The 18,610-nt window shown below is 51.5% G+C and overlaps 1 protein-coding gene across 6 annotated transcripts in view; it reads left to right on the forward strand.

Moving 5' to 3' along the window:
• Positions 1–18,610, forward strand: part of DPYD (dihydropyrimidine dehydrogenase) — an 850,395-nt gene that overhangs the window by 362,533 nt on the left and 469,252 nt on the right. For all 6 annotated transcript variants that reach the window (XR_011362703.1, XR_011362702.1, XM_069967717.1 and 3 more), the window contains one exon: positions 1,859–2,069. Coding sequence is in view for 4 of the 6 variants with exons in the window: in XM_069967717.1 (XP_069823818.1) it covers positions 1,859–2,069 (211 nt within the window). In the remaining 2 variants the exon portion in view is untranslated. The remainder of the gene's footprint in view (positions 1–1,858; positions 2,070–18,610) is intronic.

Genomic DNA, 18,610 nt, shown 5'->3' on the forward strand with positions numbered 1-18,610 from the left:
CTGCACGCCCCTCCACTGCACGCCCCTCCTCTGCACGCCCCTCCACTGCATGCCCCTCTACTGCACGCCCTTCCACTGCATGCCCCTCCACTGCCGGCCCCTCCTCTGCACGCCCCTCTGCTGCACGCCCCTCCACTGCCGACCTCTCCACTGCCGGCCCCTCCACTGCTGACCTCTCCACTGCCGGCCCCTCCACTGCCGGCCCCTCCACTGCATGCCCCTCTACTGCACGCCCTTCCACTGCATGCCCCTCCACTGCCACCCCCCCTCCTCTGCACGCCCCTCCGGTGCACGCCCCTCTACTGCACGCCCTTCCACTGCACGCCCCTCCGCTGCACGCCCCTCCACTGCTAGCCTCTCCACTGCACGCCCCTCCACTGCCGACCTCTGCACTGCACGCCCCTCCACTGCACGCCCCTCCACTGCCGGCCTCTCCACTGCACGCCCCTCCACTGCACGCCCCTCCACTGCAGGCCTCTCCACTGCACGCCCCTCCACTGCCGACCTCTCCACTGCATGCCCCTCCACTGCACGCCTCTCCACTGCACGCCTTTTCACTGCACGCCCCTCCACTGCCGACCTCTCCACTGCCGGCCCCTCCACTGCACGCCCCTCCACTGCAGGCCTCTCCACTGCACGCCCCTCCACTGCCGACCTCTCCACTGCCGGCCCCTCCACTGCACACCCCTCCACTGCCGACCTCTCCACTGCCGACCTCTCCACTGCCGACCTCTCCACTGCCAACCTCTCCACTGCCAGCCTCTCCACTGCCGGCCTCTCCACTGCACGCCTCTCCACTGCACGCCCCTCCACTGCCGACCTCTCCACTGCACGCCCCTCCACTGCCGGCCTCTCCACTGCACGCCCCTCCACTGCCGACCTCTCCACTGCCGACCTCTCCACTGCCAACCTCTCCACTGCCGGCCTCTCCACTGCCGACCTCTCCACTGCCGGCCTCTCCACTGCACGCCTCTCCACTGCACGCCCCTCCACTGCCGACCTCTCCACTGCACGCCCCTCCACTGCCGGCCTCTCTACTGCACGCCCCTCCACTGCCGACCTCTGCACTGCCGGCCCCTCCACTGCACGCCCCTCCACTGCCGACCTCTCCACTGCTGGCCCCTCCACTGCCGACCTCTCCACTGCACGCCCCTCCACTGCTAGCCTCTCCACTGCACGCCCCTCCACTGCCGGCCTCTCCACTGCACGCCCCTCCACTGCCGGCCCCTCCTCTGCACGCCCCTCCACTGCCGGCCCCTCCTCTGCACGCCCCTCCACTGCATGCCCCTCTACTGCACGCCCTTCCACTGCATGCCCCTCCACTGCCGGCCCCTCCTCTGCACGCCCCTCCACTGCAGGCCTCTCCACTGCATGCCCCTCCAATGCAGGCCGCTCCACTGCACGCCTTTTCACTGCACGCCCCTCCACTGCCGACCTCTCCACTGCCGGCCCCTCCACTGCACACCCCTCCACTGCCGACCTCTCCACTGCCGACCTCTCCACTGCCAACCTCTCCACTGCACGCCCCTCCACTGCACACCCCTCCACTGCACGCTCCTCCACTGCCAACCTCTCCACTGCCAACCTCTCCACTGCCAGCCTCTCCACTGCCGACCTCTCCACTGCACGCCTCTCCACTGCACGCCCCTCCACTGCCGACCTCTCCACTGCACGCCCCTCCACTGCCGGCCTCTCCACTGCACACCCCTCCACTGCCGGCCTCTCCACTGCCGGCCTCTCCACTGCCGGCCTCTCCACTGCCGACCTCTCCACTGGCGACCTCTCCACTGCCAACCTCTCCACTGCACGCCCCTCCACTCCCGACCTCTCAGTTATAATGATGTTTTTGGTCTCACAGGTGGAATTGGCCAAAGAGGAGAAGTGCGAGTTTCTTCCGTTCTTATCACCCCGAAAAGTGATTGTCAAGGGCGGAAAAATAAGCGGGATGGAATTTGTTCGAACAGAACAAGATGAGGATGGAAAATGGATGGAGGACGAGGATCAGGTGGTTCAGCTAAAAGCCGATGTGATCATCAGTGCGTTCGGATCTGTGCTGAGCGACCCCGCAGGTACCGCACCCTTATCTGTCACATCTCTGCATTTTATCTGGATTATTTCTATTTTCATGTACTGAAAACTATTCAGATCAATTGTTTTACTTCCATTTTTTTTAATACGTATGCTTATATGCGGATGGAGTTTTCCAGTACGCTGCTACGCTCAGTCGGTTGAGTAGAAAACCCGATTTCATTTTTACTTAATGAGGATTTTTTTTTATTTGCATTTTTTTGTAGTCACAAAAAACAGCAAAAAAGTGGATAATTCTTTAAATTAAATAAAACAAAAATATGTAACAAAATGGAACCAAAATAGAAACAGAATACAGTATAATCAGTCACTGACCATGTTGTTGCTGTGGTGGTGTTGGTGGGGGCCTAATGAGAAACCTTCTCCATACATTCCCCTGGACGGTTGTGTCCTCGCGTTGGCCGGTGGCTTAGAAACAGAAGACTGTGAGCAGGAAAAGCCCCCCCCCCCCCCCCCCCCTTCATCTAGCCTGCCCTTATATTATTTCCTTTAATATTATCTTAGGACAGATAGATGTATGTAGATTGCAGGCAGGTTACATTCATTTATTGTAGATTTATCTACCACATCTGCTGGAAGTTTCCTCCAAGCATCTACTACTCTATCACTACAGTTCTTTACTGTTTCCCCCCACTATCCTGTGACTGTCCCTTTTTTCTGAACCGTATTGTGAAATTACTAGACCAGTGAGCTGCGGGTGCGGAGCCGCCACCAATCATTCCTCATTTCTATTATTATTATTATTATTACGACTTTTCATCCTGAATTTCCAAAGAACCAAATGATGAGGCTTTTGTTCAGTGATCACAGCAAAGACTACGATGGGCCCGGAGATCAGGCGATGGCGAGCGTTAGTCTGACTGCTTTTAATCTACAAGTTCTGAAGGCAATTTTGGCTAATGAAGAGTCATTTCCATCATCCGTCCTTTCACTTTGTGTCATTGGAAGAAGTCATGCCAAAATGGGATGTAAAACTCAGCGATTGTTTCCCCGCCAATAATGTGACCGTGCTGAGAGGAAAGAACTTTTCTTTATTATACGAAACTTTACTCACATGCAGCGTCTCGTATAAGAGACATCATGTATCCATGTGGAAGCATGGAGGAAGAAGATAGCTGCTCCGTCTAGTCCGCCCGCATGTTATTGGAATTATCCGTGTGGAAGCATGGAGGAAGAAGATGGCTGCTCCGTCTAGTCCACCTGCATGTTATCGGAATTATCTGTGTAGAAGCATGGGAGAGGAAGATGGCTGCTCCGTCTAGTTCGCCCGCATGTTATCAGGATTATCCATGTAGAAGCATGGAAGAAGATGATGATGATGGCTGCTCCGTCTAGTCCACCCGCATGTTATTGGAATTATCTGTGAAGACGCTTAGAAGAAGAAGATAGCTGCTCCGTCTAGTCCACCTGCATTTTATTGGAATTATCTGTGTAGAAGCTTGGAAGAAGAAGAAGATGGCTGCTCCGTCTAGTCCACTTGCATGTTATTGGAATTATCTGGTTAGAAGCATGGAAGAAGACGATGGCTGCTCCGTCTAGTCCACTTGCATGTTATTGGAATTATCTGTGTAGAAGCATGGAAGAAGAAGATGGCTGCTCCGTCTAGTCCGCCCGCATGTCATTGGAATTATCTGTGTAGAAGCATGGAAGAAGAAGAAGATGTCTGCTCTGTCTAGTCCACCTGCATGTTATTGGAATTATCTGTGTGGAAGCATGGAAGAAGAAGATGGCTGATCCGTCTAGTCCGCCTGCATGTTATTGGAATTATCTGTGTAGAAGCATGGAGGAAGAAGATAGCTGCTCCGTCCAGTCCACCTGCATGTTATTAGAATTATCTGCGTAGAAGCATGGAAGAAGAAGAAGATGGCTGCTCCGTCTAGTCCACCTGCATGTTATTGGAATTATCTGTGTAGAAGCATGGAAGAAGAAGATAGCTGCTCCGTCTAGTCCACCTGCATGTTATTGGAATTATCTGTGAAGACGCTTAGAAGAAGAAGATGGCTTCTCCGTATAGTCCACCTGCATGTTATTAGAATTATCTGCGTAGAAGCATGGAGGAAGAAGATGGCTGCTCCGTCTAGTCCGCCCGCATGTTATTGGAATTATCTGTGAAGACGCTTAGAAGAAGAAGATGGCTTCTCCGTCTAGTCCACCTGCATGTTATTGGTATTATCTGTGTAGAAGCATGGGAGAAGAAGATGGCTGCTCCGTCTAGTCCGCCCGCATGTTATTGGAATTATCTGTGAAGACGCTTGGAAGAAGAAGATGGCTGCTCTGTCTAGTCCGCCCGCATGTTATCTGGATTATCCATGTAGAAGCATGGAAGAAGATGATGATGATGGCTGCTCCGTCTAGTCCGCCCGCATGTTATTGGAATTATCTGTGAAGACGCTTGGAAGAAGAAGATGGCTGCTCCGTCTAGTCCGCCCGCATGTTATCAGGATTATCCATGTAGAAGCATGGAAGAAGAAGAAGATGGCTGCTCCGTCTAGTTCGCCCGCATGTTATTGGAATTATCTGTGAAGACGCTTGGAAGAAGATGGCTGCTCCGTCTAGTCCGCCCGCATGTTATCAGGATTATCCATGTAGAAGCATGGAAGAAGATGATGATGATGATGATGATGGCTGCTCCGTCTTGTCCGCCTGTATATTATCGGGATAATCCGTGTCTTACAGTAGATTTAGGTTTATTCCAGGCAGGTGTAGGTGAGTGTTGGGAGTGTCACCTGTGGAGAGAGAACCACGTAGCATGTTGCCAGGTCCCCAGCATCTGAGAAGAACGTCCATCAGCCCAGTTGGTAAAGTTTATTATGTGGAACATCCAGTATTATTACAGCAATACGATGGACAGAGACAGACCGGTCTTCTTTAACCCCTTAAGGACCAGCTGTACATCTTTTTATCGGCTTTAGGCTAGGCTGCCGCTGCTTTACGATTCCTGTGCTGAATGCCAGGACTGGAGAAATAATCTCTACAGTTAAACTCTATGCATGCCGCAGTGACATGGAAGAGATTTATGGGACCCTGTCAGCCCAGTGACATGACCGCCAGGTTTCTATGGCAGCCAGGTAAGTGGCGGAATCCAGCTGTGCCGAGGGTAGAATACACTGCACTGCGTTATATCTGTGATCAGGGGTCAGAGGGGAAAGGTTCCTTATGGGACTAGTTAAAACGTAAGGAAAAGGAAGCAAAAAAATTTTAAGAAATCATAAAAAAGTTGCCCCCCCTTCCCAAAAAGTTACACCTGTCTAAATACCCCTCACATCATGACTGCTTCTAGAAAACATAAAATGATTATAAAAACTGAGACTCATTTGGTATCGCCGCGTCCGTAACTGTATAAGGATCCTCATTGATCTGGAAGGTTGTAAAGAAAAAAAAAGATCCACCAGAGAAGATTGTGATCAAAAAGTCTCCTGAACCTGAAGATGAAGCCAAAGCTGAACCACAAGATGGTGGACAGATAAGTGTAAAATCTAAGTATCCCGGCTTTGTATCGTATGGCTTACAGTGCGTCAGGGAGAGCTCACAGAGCGACTATAGGAGCCGCCGGCCGCGCGGTGAGGCTGACCGTGTGATGTGAGGCTTACCGTGATATGTGAGGCTGACCGTGTGATGTGAGGCTGACCGTGTGATGTGAGGCTGACCGTGTGATGTGAGGCTGACCGTGATATGTGAGGCTGACCGTGATATGTGAGGCTGACCATGTGATGTGATATGTGAGGCTGACCGTGATATGTGAGGCTGACCGTGTGATGTGAGGCTGACAGTGATGTGAGGCTGACCGTGATATGTGAGGCTGACCGTGTGATGTGAGGCTGACCGTGTGATGTGAGGCTGACCATGTGATGTGAGGCTGACCGTGTGATGTGAGGCTGACCGTGTGATGTGAGGCTGACCGTGATATTTGAGGCTGACCGTGTGATGTGAGGCTGACCGTGTGATGTGAGGCTGACCGTGTGATGTGAGGCTGACCGTGTGATGTGAGGCTGACCGTGTGATGTGAGGCTGACCATGTGACGCGAAGGCTGACCTTGTGACATGAAGGTTGACGGTGTGACACGATGGCTGACCATATGACGCGATGGCTGACCACTTGACGTGGAGGCTGACCGTGTGACGCAATGGCAGAGCCGTTATAGGAGCCGCCAGCCACACACAATTCCTTTTATTCATAAGAGAATACATTCTATCTGAACCTCCATGACGCGGAGGCTGACCGTGTGATGTGAGGCTGACCGTGTGACATGAAGGCTGACCGTGTGATGTGAGGCTGACCGTGTGACATGAAGGCTGACCGTGTGACGCGATGGCTGACCACATGACGTGGAGGCTGACCGTGTGACGCGATGGCTGACCGTGTGATGCGATAGCTGACCACATGACGTGGAGGCTGACCGTGTGATGTGAGGCTGGCTATGTGACATGAAGGCTGACTGCGTGATGCGATGGCTGACCACATGACATGGGGGCTGATTGTGTGACGCGATGGCTGACCATGTGACGTGATGGCTGACCATGTGACGCCACTGCTGTTTAGGCTTGGCCCTGTGCTGGTGAATAGCCATTGCTGAACCGCATATATATATATATATATATATATATATATATATATATATATATATGTTCTATTCTCCCCCTGTGGACTGGCGCCCCCTATAAGTAATGCTGTCACACACATACAATGTTACGCTGGATACTTCGCTCCTTCCCCGATGTCCTTCTGAAACCAATACACGCTGAGTCTTCTGCCAAGTTGGAATCTCTTGGAAAAAAATTCTGAGCCTTGAAATAATCTAAAGGAATTCTGGTCCTTTCCGATGAATCATCCGCCGAACCATATGGGCAATCTGGAGCTACAGCTGCCGCTCACACAGAAACAGGTGTTACTTTCCAGTCCTCCAGATCTGTGACACCCAGACATAGCAGAGCTGTGCGCACAGGATCTCAGCGGTTACCAGACATAGCAGAGCTGTGCGCACAGGATCTCAGCGGTTACTGATCACCAGACAAAGCAGAGCTGTGCGCACAGGATCTCAGCGGTTACCAGACATAGCAGAGCTGTGTGCACAGGATCTCAGCGGTTACTGATCACCAGACAAAGCAGAGCTGTGCGCACAGGATCTCAGCGGTTACTGATCACCAGACATAGCAGAGCTGTGCGCACAGGATCTCAGCGGTTACCAGACATAGCAGAGCTGTGCGCACAGGATCTCAGCGGTTACCAGACATAGCAGAGCTGTGCGCACAGGATCTCAGCGGTTACTGATCACCAGACATAGCAGAGCTGTGCGCACAGGATCTCAGCGGTTACTGATCACCAGACATAGCAGAGCTGTGCGCACAGGATCTCAGCAGTTACTATCTATTACTCGGCGTCTCCGTTACTCGGCGTCTCCATTACTCGGCGTCTCCGTTACTCGGCGTCTCCGATATTTGGCGTCACCATTATTCAGCGTCACCGTTACTTGGTGTCGACAAAACCAGGTTCCGATGATCTGAGGATTTCCTATAAAAGGTGATCTCAGGTTTTATCGCTGTGTCTAAAATGAGAAACCAAAGTTGTTTGATAACAGAAATCTCCTGGATGCTGGTAATTATGATTGTGCTTCAAGGAGAAAGTTACTCGGCGTCTCCGATATTTGGCGTCACCATTATTCAGCGTCACCGTTACTCGGCGTCTTTGTTACTCGGCGTCTCCGTTACTTGGCGTCTCCGTTACTCGGCATCTCCATTACTCGCACTCTCCGTTAATCGGCGTCTCCGATATTTGGCGTCACCATTATTCAGCGTCACCGTTACTCGGCGTCTTCGTTACTCTGCGTCTCCGTTACTCAGCATCTCCATTACTCGGCTTCACCATTATTCAGCGTCACCGTTACTCGGCGTCACCATTATTCAGCGTCTCCATTACTCGGCGTCTCCATTACTCGCCGTCTCCATTACTCGCACTCTCCGTTACTCGGCGTCTCCGATATTTGGCGTCACCATTATTCAGCGTCACCGTTACTCGGCGTCTTCGTTACTCTGCGTCTCCGTTACTCGGCATCTCCATTACTCGGCTTCACCATTATTCAGCGTCACCGTTACTCGGCGTCACCATTATTCAGCGTCTCCATTACTTGGCGTCTCCGTTACTCGCCGTCTCCATTACTCGCACTCTCCGTTACTCGGCGTCTCCGATATTTGGCATCACCATTATTCAGCGTCACCATTACTCGGCGTCTTCGTTACTCGGCGTCTCCGTTACTTGGCGTCTCCGTTACTCGGCATCTCCATTACACGGCGTCACCATTATTCAGCGTCACCATTACTTGGCGTCTCTGTTACTCGCCGTCTCCATTACTCGCACTCTCCGTTACTCGGCGTCTCCGATATTTGGCGTCACCATTATTCAGCGTCACCGTTACTCGGCGTCTTCGTTACTCGGCGTCTCCGTTACTTGGCGTCTCCGTTACTCGGCATCTCCATTACTCGGCGTCACCATTATTCAGCGTCACCATTACTTGGCGTCTCCGTTACTCGCCGTCTCCATTACTCGCTGTCTCTATTACTCGCTGTCTCTATTACTCGCCGTCTCCGTTTCTCGGCATCAGGATGAAGACCATTACTGAAGACACCGACAAAACCAGGTTCCGATGATCTGAGGATTTCCTATAAAAGGTGATCTCAGGTTTTATCGCCGTGTCTAAAATGAGAAACCAAAGTTGTTTGATAACAGAAATCTCCTGGATGCTGGTAATTATGATTGTGCTTCAAGGAGAAAGAACATAAAAAGAAATGGAAATGTGAGACATCTGGAATCTAATTATGCAAGAACATATGTTTATCCACTTGGGAAATAACAAGTTAATTGGAAATTAGTAAGGAAACCCTGAGAAAACAATCTGAGCTAAGTGCTTGGAAGTCCAGGTTAGCCGCTATGTTAGAGCAGGTACAAGCACTCCGAAGATGAATTTTAATATCATAGATTTGCATAGTTCTTTATATAGAAATACACAGGTGAGTCTTGTTAATTCACGAGGCTTATCACCAAAGAGAATTCATCTGTGGAGAGCAACGACATAGGTGGGAGGGTGGTGGATGCCTGGCTGGGAGGACTGGAGCAGACCGAGGTGGGAGAGACTCCAGGGAGAGCGGCTCCTCCAGGCTCTTCTCTCCTCTCTGCACCTGCACATTTACACTAATCATTGTTTTCTCTAGAAAAAGTAATTCCGTATTCCAAGCTTGACAACTCTTTCAGGAAATCGGAACACTTGGAAAGCCGGACAGATTTCTCTAGACAAAAAGAATAAACTGCTGATGCTTGCGAGTCACATATGGAGATTTATAGTTCAAGGGTGATATTACACGGGATGATTATCCTTCAAAAAATCGTTAGATCGTTCGGATTTGAATGATAATCGTGTAGTGTAATAGCAACGATTAAACGACCAACGAGAAATTGTTGGTTGTTTGATAGGATTTGGACCTATTTTTATCTTGGATCGTTTGCAAATAGTTTGCATGTAATAAGACGTTGTTCGCAATAGCGACGAACACAGTAGTGATGTCAGGAAAACCACAAGAACGGTCACCTTTCCTTGTAATTGGGTGAGCGATTTCAGGTCGTTCGCCATAGCGGTCATTTGAAATTGTTTATTGTTAAGGGTGCGTTCACACCTACCGCATCCGCAGCTTATTTTTCCGCGGAAATCCGCAGGACTGGTAGTGCAGATTTCAACCTGCGAGAAATCCGCGTATGTGTGCGTTTTGCGGTTTTTCCGCAGCAAGTTTATCGCAACTGAAATGTCAGTTTAAAATGTCTCTCATTCTAAACTGACATTTCAGTTGCGATAAACTTGCTGAAGAAAAACCGCAAAACGCACACATACTCGGATTTCTCACAGGTTGAAATCTGCACCACCAGACCTGCGGATTTCCGCGGAAAAATAAGCTGCGGATGCGGTAGGTGTGAACGCACCCTAATCGTGGAAAAATAGCTTCGTGGCATAGTACCCTAAATGTGCTCATCTCTACTAGTAAGCATATGTAGGGGCTGTGTCCTGTGCAGGTGTCTCCAGGATGTCTCACCAGGATAAAGCTGCTTAATAGTTGAACAAAATGCAGCCGAAACGTTACTAGGAAACAAATAATCTGAAGTAGATGAGACATTTTACTTGCACCCCTTGTTGTTTCTATTGGTTTTTGCTTTGTGTAGATCATAGTGTGTAGAATAGCAGATACTGAGCTGCAGACTGTACATCTACAGCATAACGGAAGACTCCAACCCCCGAACAATTGTAGAGACCCCGGTGATGGCAATGGTAGCACTAACATAGAATCAGAGATTTAGGAGGAGCTATTTTATTACTTTGTTTGTCTTTGTCTAAAAGGATGGCTGCTCTCTGTTCGCTCTGTTTGGCCCCCCCCCCCCCCCCCCCCCCCCCCCCCCCCCTCTCTCCCCTCCCTGAACAGTGTCTGTTTGACCCTCTCTGGCTGCTCTCTGGTCACTCTGTTTGGTTGCTCTCTGGTTGCTGTTTGGCTGCCCTCTCATCAATCTGTTTTGCTGCCCTCTGGTCGCTCTGTTTGGCTGCTCTCTGGTCGCTCTGTTTGGCTGCTCTCTGGTCGCTCTGTTTGGCTGCTCTCTGGTCACTCTGGCTGCTCTCTGGTCGCTCTGTTTGGCTGCTCTCTGGTCGCTCTGTTTGGCTGCTCTCTGGTCGCTCTGTTTGGCTGCTCTCTGGTCGCTCTGTTTGGCTGCTCTCTGGTCGCTCTGTTTGGCTGCTCTCTGGTCGCTCTGTTTGGCTGCTCTCTGGTCGCTCTGTTTGGCTGCTCTCTGGTCACTCTGGCTGCTCTCTGGTCGCTCTGTTTGGCTGCTCTCTGGTCGCTCTGTTTGGCTGCTCTCTGGTCACTCTGTTTGGCCACTCTCTCGTTGCTCTGTTTGGCCACTCTCTCGTTGCTCTGTTTGGCTGCCCTCTGGTCGCTCTGATTGGTCGCTCTGTTTGGCTGGCCCCCTGGTCTCTCTGTTTGGCTGCTCTCTGGTCGCTCTTTGACTTCCCTCTGGTCACTCTGTTTGGCCACTCTCTTGTTGCTCTGTTTGGCTGCCCTCTGGTTGCTCTGTTTGGCTGCTCTCTGGTCGCTCTGTTTGGCTGCTCTCTGGTCGCTGTTTGGTTGCTTTCTGGTCGCTGTGCTTGGCTGCTCTCTGGTCGCTCTGTTTGGCTGCTCTCTGGTCGCTGTTTGGTTGCTTTCTGGTTGCTGTGCTTGGCTGCTCTCTGGTCGCTCTGTTTGGCTGCTCTCTGGTCGCTGTTTGGTTGCTTTCTGGTCGCTGTGCTTGGCTGCTCTCTGGTCGCTCTGTTTGGTTGCTCTCTGGTCGCTGTGCTTGGCTGCTCTCTGGTCGCTGTTTGGTTGCTCTCTGGTCGCTGTGTTTGGCCACTCTCTCGTTGCTCTGTTTGGCTGCCCTCTGGTCGCTCTGTTTGGTTGCTCTCTGGTCGCTCTGTTTGGTTGCTCTCTGGTCGCTCTGTTTGGTTGCTCTCTGGTCGCTCTGTTTGGCTGCTCTCTGGTCGCTCTTTGGCTGCCCTCTGGTCGCTCTGTTTGGTTGCTCTCTGGTCGCTCTGTTTGGTTGCTCTCTGGTCGCTCTGTTTGGCCACTCTCTCGTTGCTCTGTTTGGCTGCCCTCTGGTCGCTCTGTTTGGTTGCTCTCTGGTCGCTCTGTTTGGTTGCCCTCTGGTTGCTCTCTTGTCAGTCTCTATTTGGATGGTGGAGCCTTACATTTGCTGAGAGTGGATTTCTCATTGATATCTTCTGAATGGTGGGTTTTCTTATGTGTTAGCAGTTGGTTCCCTACAGAACGCCTAGCTACAGATTCTGAATGCCTTGTCTGGTCCATATGGAGGGCGCTTAAATCTTAAACACAAAGCTTACTCAGTATAGGGGGTAAAAAAAATATAAAAAAAATAGTAGGCCCTTTAAGTGTCCTCTCGGCTGTGCAGTGCTGGATCAGCTCTGGTTGCTGAGAGGACTTTGCCAGATCCAAAGAATTGTCGATGAAGGAGATCAACCTGACCGTCAGCTGGATAATACGTTGGGTTTTTACATTTTAGTAAAGTTCCCTTTTGACCCAACCAGGTTTTCCTTCGCTTAAATATATGTTTTCTTCTTCTAACCTAAAGAAGTTGGAGACAGCCATGTGACGGGGTTCCTAGAAGTGTATAATACAATGTTTATTCCTTCCTCGTGTATCGGTTATTTGTCAGCTACAAAGCTGTTATCTGCTTCACTACAACGTGTATGGTGAACAATAGAAGAATCTGAGCAGTAACAACCCGACCTTGAACTTTCTTCTTCTGTCATGTTCTTTAAAATTCCTCTACCTGGGGGCAGAGCCGGATGGCGAGCAGGAAGGATAAGCAGCTTTCCTGCTCTGTGACCTGTACAGCTTCCACGGCAGCTACAAAAGGCGAAAATACAGCAAATGTGCTGTCAGACAAGGCAGTAAATCCACAAAAACTCAACATCCACCAAACTAGGAATGATTTGACAGCTCAAAAACGGCCATCTGGTTTATCAGCAGTTATAGATGGCACCCAAAGACCTATACATAATACCTGTGAGGGTGACAGCAGAAGGAGGGGTAAGGAGATGCAGATGAGATCACAAACTCCTCATTTTAACTCAGCTTGAATCCCCCTCCCCCTCAGCTTGTATCCCACATGTAGATATCCCCCTGTGGATACCCCACCCCAGTAGGTAGTGTCCACCATCTAGGCATCCCTCTAGTAGGTAGTGTCCACCATGTAGGTAGCTCCCCCTAGTAGGTAGCATTCCCCATGTAGGCATCCACCTGTAGGTACCTGCCGGCAGCAGGTAGTATTCCCTATGTATGCATCCCCCTTTAGGTAGCCCCAGCAGTAGATAGTATCCCCCATGTAGGTAACCCCCAGTAGGTATTGTCCCCCATGTAGGCATCCCCATGTAGGAATCCACCTGTACATAGCTCCCCCCAGTAGGTATTGTCCCCCATGTATGCATCCCCCTGTAGGTAGCCCCCAGTAGGTATTGTCCCCCATGTATGCATCCCCCTGTAGGTAGCCCCCCAGTAGGTAGTATCCCCCATGTAGGCATCCTCCTGTAGGTAGCCCCCAGTAGGTAGTGTCCTATATTTAGTCCTTCCCTATTTTAGTGTCCCCCCCTCCCCCCCCATTGTCAGTTCTTACATTAGCGAGCTATTACACAGAGGCAAAATTGATCGAATCAGTCCGATTATCACTCTGTGTAATAGAGACAACAATCAGCTGAGGAAATAATCGGTTTGTTTAGGTCCTAAGATCATCAGCCGCTAAGCGTGGATTGCTCTGTGTAATAGATGTGATGGTGATGCAAGGCCGGTGGCTGGTGACTCTGTAATAACATAAATAAACTCCTAGACACCTTCTTAGGCTTCCTGACGTCCAGCTAGCTTCAGCCGCTGCAGTATTGTCCGCCTTCTCTCTGGGGGGGGAGATGTGTTACACCCCCTCAGCACCCCGCTGGTCAGAAGTGTGCCCTCCCTCAGCATCCCCCCTGGTCAGTAGTGTGCCCTCCCTCAGCACCCCGCTGGTCAGTAGTGTGCCCTCCCTCAGCATCCCCCCTGGTCAGTAGTGTGCCCTCCCTCAGCACTCCGCTGGTCAGTAGTGTGCCCTCCCTCAGCACCCCCGCTGGTCAGTAGTGTGCCCTCCCTCAGCACCCCCGCTGGTCAGTAGTGTGCCCTCCCTCAGCACCCCGCTGGTCAGTAGTGTGCCCTCCCTCAGCACCCCGCTGGTCAGTAGTGTGCCCTCCCTCAGCATCCCCCCTGGTCAGTAGTGTGCCCTCCCTCAGCACCCCCCTGGTCAGTAGTGTGCCCTCCCTCAGCACCCCGCTGGTCAGTAGTGTGCCCTCCCTCAGCACCCCGCTGGTCAGTAGTGTGCCCTCCCTCAGCACCCCACTGGTCAGTAGTGTGCCCTCCCTCAGCACCCCGCTGGTCAGTAGTGTGCCCTCCCTCAGCACCCCCGCTGGTCAGTAGTGTGCCCTCCCTCAGCACCCCGCTGGTCAGTAGTGTGCCCTCCCTCAGCATCCCCCCTGGTCAGTAGTGTGCCCTCCCTCAGCACTCCGCTGGTCAGTAGTGTGCCCTCCCTCAGCACCCCCGCTGGTCAGTAGTGTGCCCTCCCTCAGCACCCCCGCTGGTCAGTAGTGTGCCCTCCCTCAGCACCCCGCTGGTCAGTAGTGTGCCCTCCCTCAGCACCCCGCTGGTCAGTAGTGTGCCCTCCCTCAGCATCCCCCCCTGGTCAGTAGTGTGCCCTCCCTCAGCACCCCGCTGGTCAGTAGTGTGCCCTCTCTCAGCACCCCGCTGGTCAGTAGTGTGCCCTCCCTCAGCATCCCCCCCTGGTCAGTAGTGTGCCCTCCCTCAGCATCCCCCCCTGGTCAGTAGTGTGCCCTCCCTCAGCACCCCCGCTGGTCAGTAGTGTGCCCTCCCTCAGCATCCCCTCTGGTCAGTAGTGTGCCCTCCCTCAGCACCCCGCTGGTCAGTAGTGTGCCCTCCCTCAGCACCCCGCTGGTCAGTAGTGTGCTCTCCCTCAGCATCCCCCCCTGGTCAGTAGTGTGCCCTCCCTCAGCACCCCCGCTGGTCAGTAGTGTGCCCTCCCTCAGCATCCCCTCTGGTCAGTAGTGTGCCCTCCCTCAGCACCCCGCTGGTCAGTAGTGTGCCCTCCCTCAGCACCCCGCTGGTCAGTAGTGTGCCCTCCCTCAGCATCCCCCCCTGGTCAGTAGTGTGCCCTCCCTCAGCACCCCGCTGGTCAGTAATGTGCCCTCCCTCAGCACCCCCGCTGGTCAGTAGTGTGCCCTCCCTCAGCACCCCGCTGGTCAGTAGTGTGCCCTCCCTCAGCACCCCCGCTGGTCAGTAGTGTGCCCTCCCTCAGCACCCCGCTGGTCAGTAGTGTGCCCTCCCTCAGCATCCCCCCCGGTCAGTAGTGTGCCCTCCCTCAGCACCCCGCTGGTCAGTAGTGTGCCCTCCCTCAGCACCCCGCTGGTCAGTAGTGTGCCCTCCCTCAGCACCCCCGCTGGTCAGTAGTGTGCCCTCCCTCAGCATCCCCCCCTGGTCAGTAGTGTGCCCTCCCTCAGCACCCCGCTGGTCAGTAGTGTGCCCTCCCTCAGCATCCCCCCCGGTCAGTAGTGTGCCCTCCCTCAGCATCCCCCCTGGTCAGTAGTGTACCCTCCCTCAGCATCCCCCCCTGGTCAGTAGTGTGCCCTCCCTCAGCACCCCCGCTGGTCAGTAGTGTGCCCTCCCTCATCACCCCCGCTGGTCAGTAGTGTGCCCTCCCTCAGCACTCCGCTGGTCTGTAGTGTGCCCTCCCTCAGCACCCTCACTGGTCAGTAGTGTGCCCTCCCTCAGCACCCCCGCTGGTCAGTAGTGTGCCCTCCCTCAGCACCCCACTGATCCCTGTGTTCCCTTAATAATATAATAGTTCTGTCCCCTTAATAATATATAATAGTTTATAACACGTCCTGCCTGGCTTCTGCCTCCTCAATCCCTGTGCTGTAATATACTGCGCGGTGGTCGCTGCATCTGTTGACAAGCAGCTTCCCCTCTCTAATCCCGGCTCCCCCCGCACCCAAACCCCCCTCCCCCGCGCCGTATCCTTTGGATAATGCTGCATTACGGCTTTTATCATGCTAAACACAACATTTGTTTAGTGGGAAGGAACAGAAAGGTTTCTGAATCTGCGCTGAACACATTTATATTCAATGAAGTTTGGGATTGGCCATTCAGGTTCTTTCAGGATACACTTCTCGCCTCTAACAATGTTTGTACAATAGAAATCTATTTCTCCAGTGCATTAAGCAGATATCAGCCTCGTAATGTACAGACAGAGGAGCTAATGCTATAGATTTATATTCTGCTAGTCAGGCAGCCATGGTGCCAGTGCAGCGCCGGATTACTGGAACCTCTGAAGTCTGTGGCAGAAAGGGAATCTATTGGCTCCTTCCCCAACAAATGTCTGGCTGTCTTTATTCTTTCCCTCAGGGAATATTACTGAAGGGAGGGCACAAGGGGCAGTATTACTGGGGGGGGGGGGGGGGGGCAAAAATGGGCACTACTACTAAAAGAAGGGCACAAAGGGGCACTAAAATTGAGAGGAGGGCACAAAGGGGCAGTTTTACTGAGAGGAGGGCAAAAAGGGACAGTTTTAATGAGAGGAGGGCACAAAGGGGCAGTTTTACTGAGAGGAGGGCACAGAGGAGCACTAATACTATGGGGAGAGCACAAAGGGGCACTGATACTGAGGGGATTGCACAAAGGGGCAGTATTACAGAGAGGAGGGCACAGAGGGGCATTAATACTGAGGGGAGTGCAGAAAGGGGCAGTATTACAGAGAGGAGGGCACAAAGGAGCACTTATACTGAGAGGAGGGCACAAAGGGGCGCTAATACTGAGAGGAGGGCACAAAGGAGCCCTAACACTGAGAGGAAGGCAGAAAGGAGTGGTATTACTTAGAGGAAGGCACAAAGGGGCGGAATTACTGAAAGGAGGGCAGAAAGGGGCGGTATTACTGAGAGGAGGGCACAAAGGGGCGTTATTACTGAGAGGAGGGCACAAAGGGGCGTTATTACTGAGAGGAGGGCACAAAGGGGCTCTAATACTGAGAGGAGGGTACAAAGGGGCTCTAATACTGAGAGGAGGGTACAAAGGGGCTCTAATACTGAGAGGAGGGTACAAAGGGGCTCTAATACTGAGAGGAGGGCACAAAGGGGCTCTAATACTGAGAGGAGGGCACAAAGGGGCTCTAATACTGAGAGGAGGGTACAAAGGGGCTCTAATATTGAGAGGAGGGCACAAAGGGGCTCTAATACTGAGAGAAGGGTACCAAGGGATGCTAATACTGAGAGGAGGGCACAAAGGGGCAGTATTAGTAAAAAGAGGGCACAAAGAGGCACTAATACTGAGAGCAGGGCACAAAGGGGCACTGATACTGAGATGAGAGCACAAAGGAGCACTAATACTGAGAGGAGGGCACAAAGGGGCTCTAATACTGAGAGGAGGGCACAAAGGGGCTCTAATACTGAGAGGAGGGCACAAAGGGGCAGTATTAGTAAAAAGAGGACACAAAGAGGCACTAATACTGAGAGGAGGGCACAAAGGAGCACTAATACTGAGAGGGGGGCACAAAGGGGACCTAATACTAAGAGGAAGGCACAAAGGAGTGGTATTACTCAAAGGGGCGCAATTACTGCGAGGAGGGCACAAAGGGGCGGTATTACTGAAAGGAGGGCAGTAAAGGAAGCTATTAATGAGAAGAAAGCACTTGGGGGAGGGAGAGGTTACTGTGTTTGATAGCAGCAAGGTTTTTCCTGAATCTTACCAAGTTACCCAGTGTACCCTCCTGGCATTGGGAGAGGCTCAATACTACTACAGATACCCAGTGTACCCTCCTGGCATTGTGGCATTCTAGGACAGGCAGGGGTAGCTGTTATTATTGGTTATGATCATAAAACCAAGGATCCCACCATACTGTCTGTGTGTTTTTAATTCTTAGAGTGTTCCTCTCATTTTAAGACCACGGCAGGATACGTTAAAAAAATCCTGTAGATACGCGGTTCTGACAAAAGGCGGAGACAGGAAGTGTTGTAGACGGCATTATAAGTGTATTGTCCCCGGCCGTGTCAGAGGAGACCGTGTACCTGCAGGATTTTTTCAGTGTATCCTGCCACGGTTTGAAGGGTTCAGTCCACTTTAATTACCTATTTGGGGAATAAGGAAAATGTAGGCCAGAAAGGCAATAACACACAGAAGATAACCGGGCCTAAACTTTCCTATCAATACTCCTAGAATTCAGATGACCCCAGGACTTACAGTAGAGCAGAATAGTAATAGTACCAAGCAAAAAGAATAGTAACATAGCAATATATGACAGGAACAGAATGATGATGGGAATGGATTATGATGCAAATAAAATATGAAGATGGTAATTGTTGCTAAATAAGAACAGGCTACAAAAAATGAGCTTGCTTACCCTCCCCTGAATATTTCCCTAACACCCAGACACCAGTCATCCCTACTGTATCTGCAAATATCTTTAAATAAAACCTGAGCAAATAAAAGTTCAGCAAGCACTCAACAATCTGTGCAAAATTTTTTTATTGATGCAGACATTGACATACAGTCATGGCCAAAAGTTTTGAGAATGATACAAATATTAATTTTTACAAGGTCTACTGCTTCAGTTTTTAAAATTGCAATTCGCATATACTCCAGAATGTTATAAAGAGTGATCAGCTTAACAGCAATTACTTTCACAGTAAATATTTGCCTAAAAAATGAACTTTATCCCCTAAAACACATTTCAACATCATTGCAGCCCAGCCTTACAAGGACCAGCTAACATTGTTTCAGTGATCGCTCCAGTAACACAGGTGTGGGTGTTGGTGAGGACAGGGCTGGAGATCAATCTGTCATGATTAAGTAAGAATGACACCACTGGACACTTTAAAAGGAGGCTGGTGCTTGGCATCATTGTTTCTCTTCTGTTAACCAT

This window comes from Dendropsophus ebraccatus, chromosome 4, assembly GCF_027789765.1.
Source record: "Dendropsophus ebraccatus isolate aDenEbr1 chromosome 4, aDenEbr1.pat, whole genome shotgun sequence".
NCBI lineage: Eukaryota > Metazoa > Chordata > Amphibia > Anura > Hylidae > Dendropsophus > Dendropsophus ebraccatus.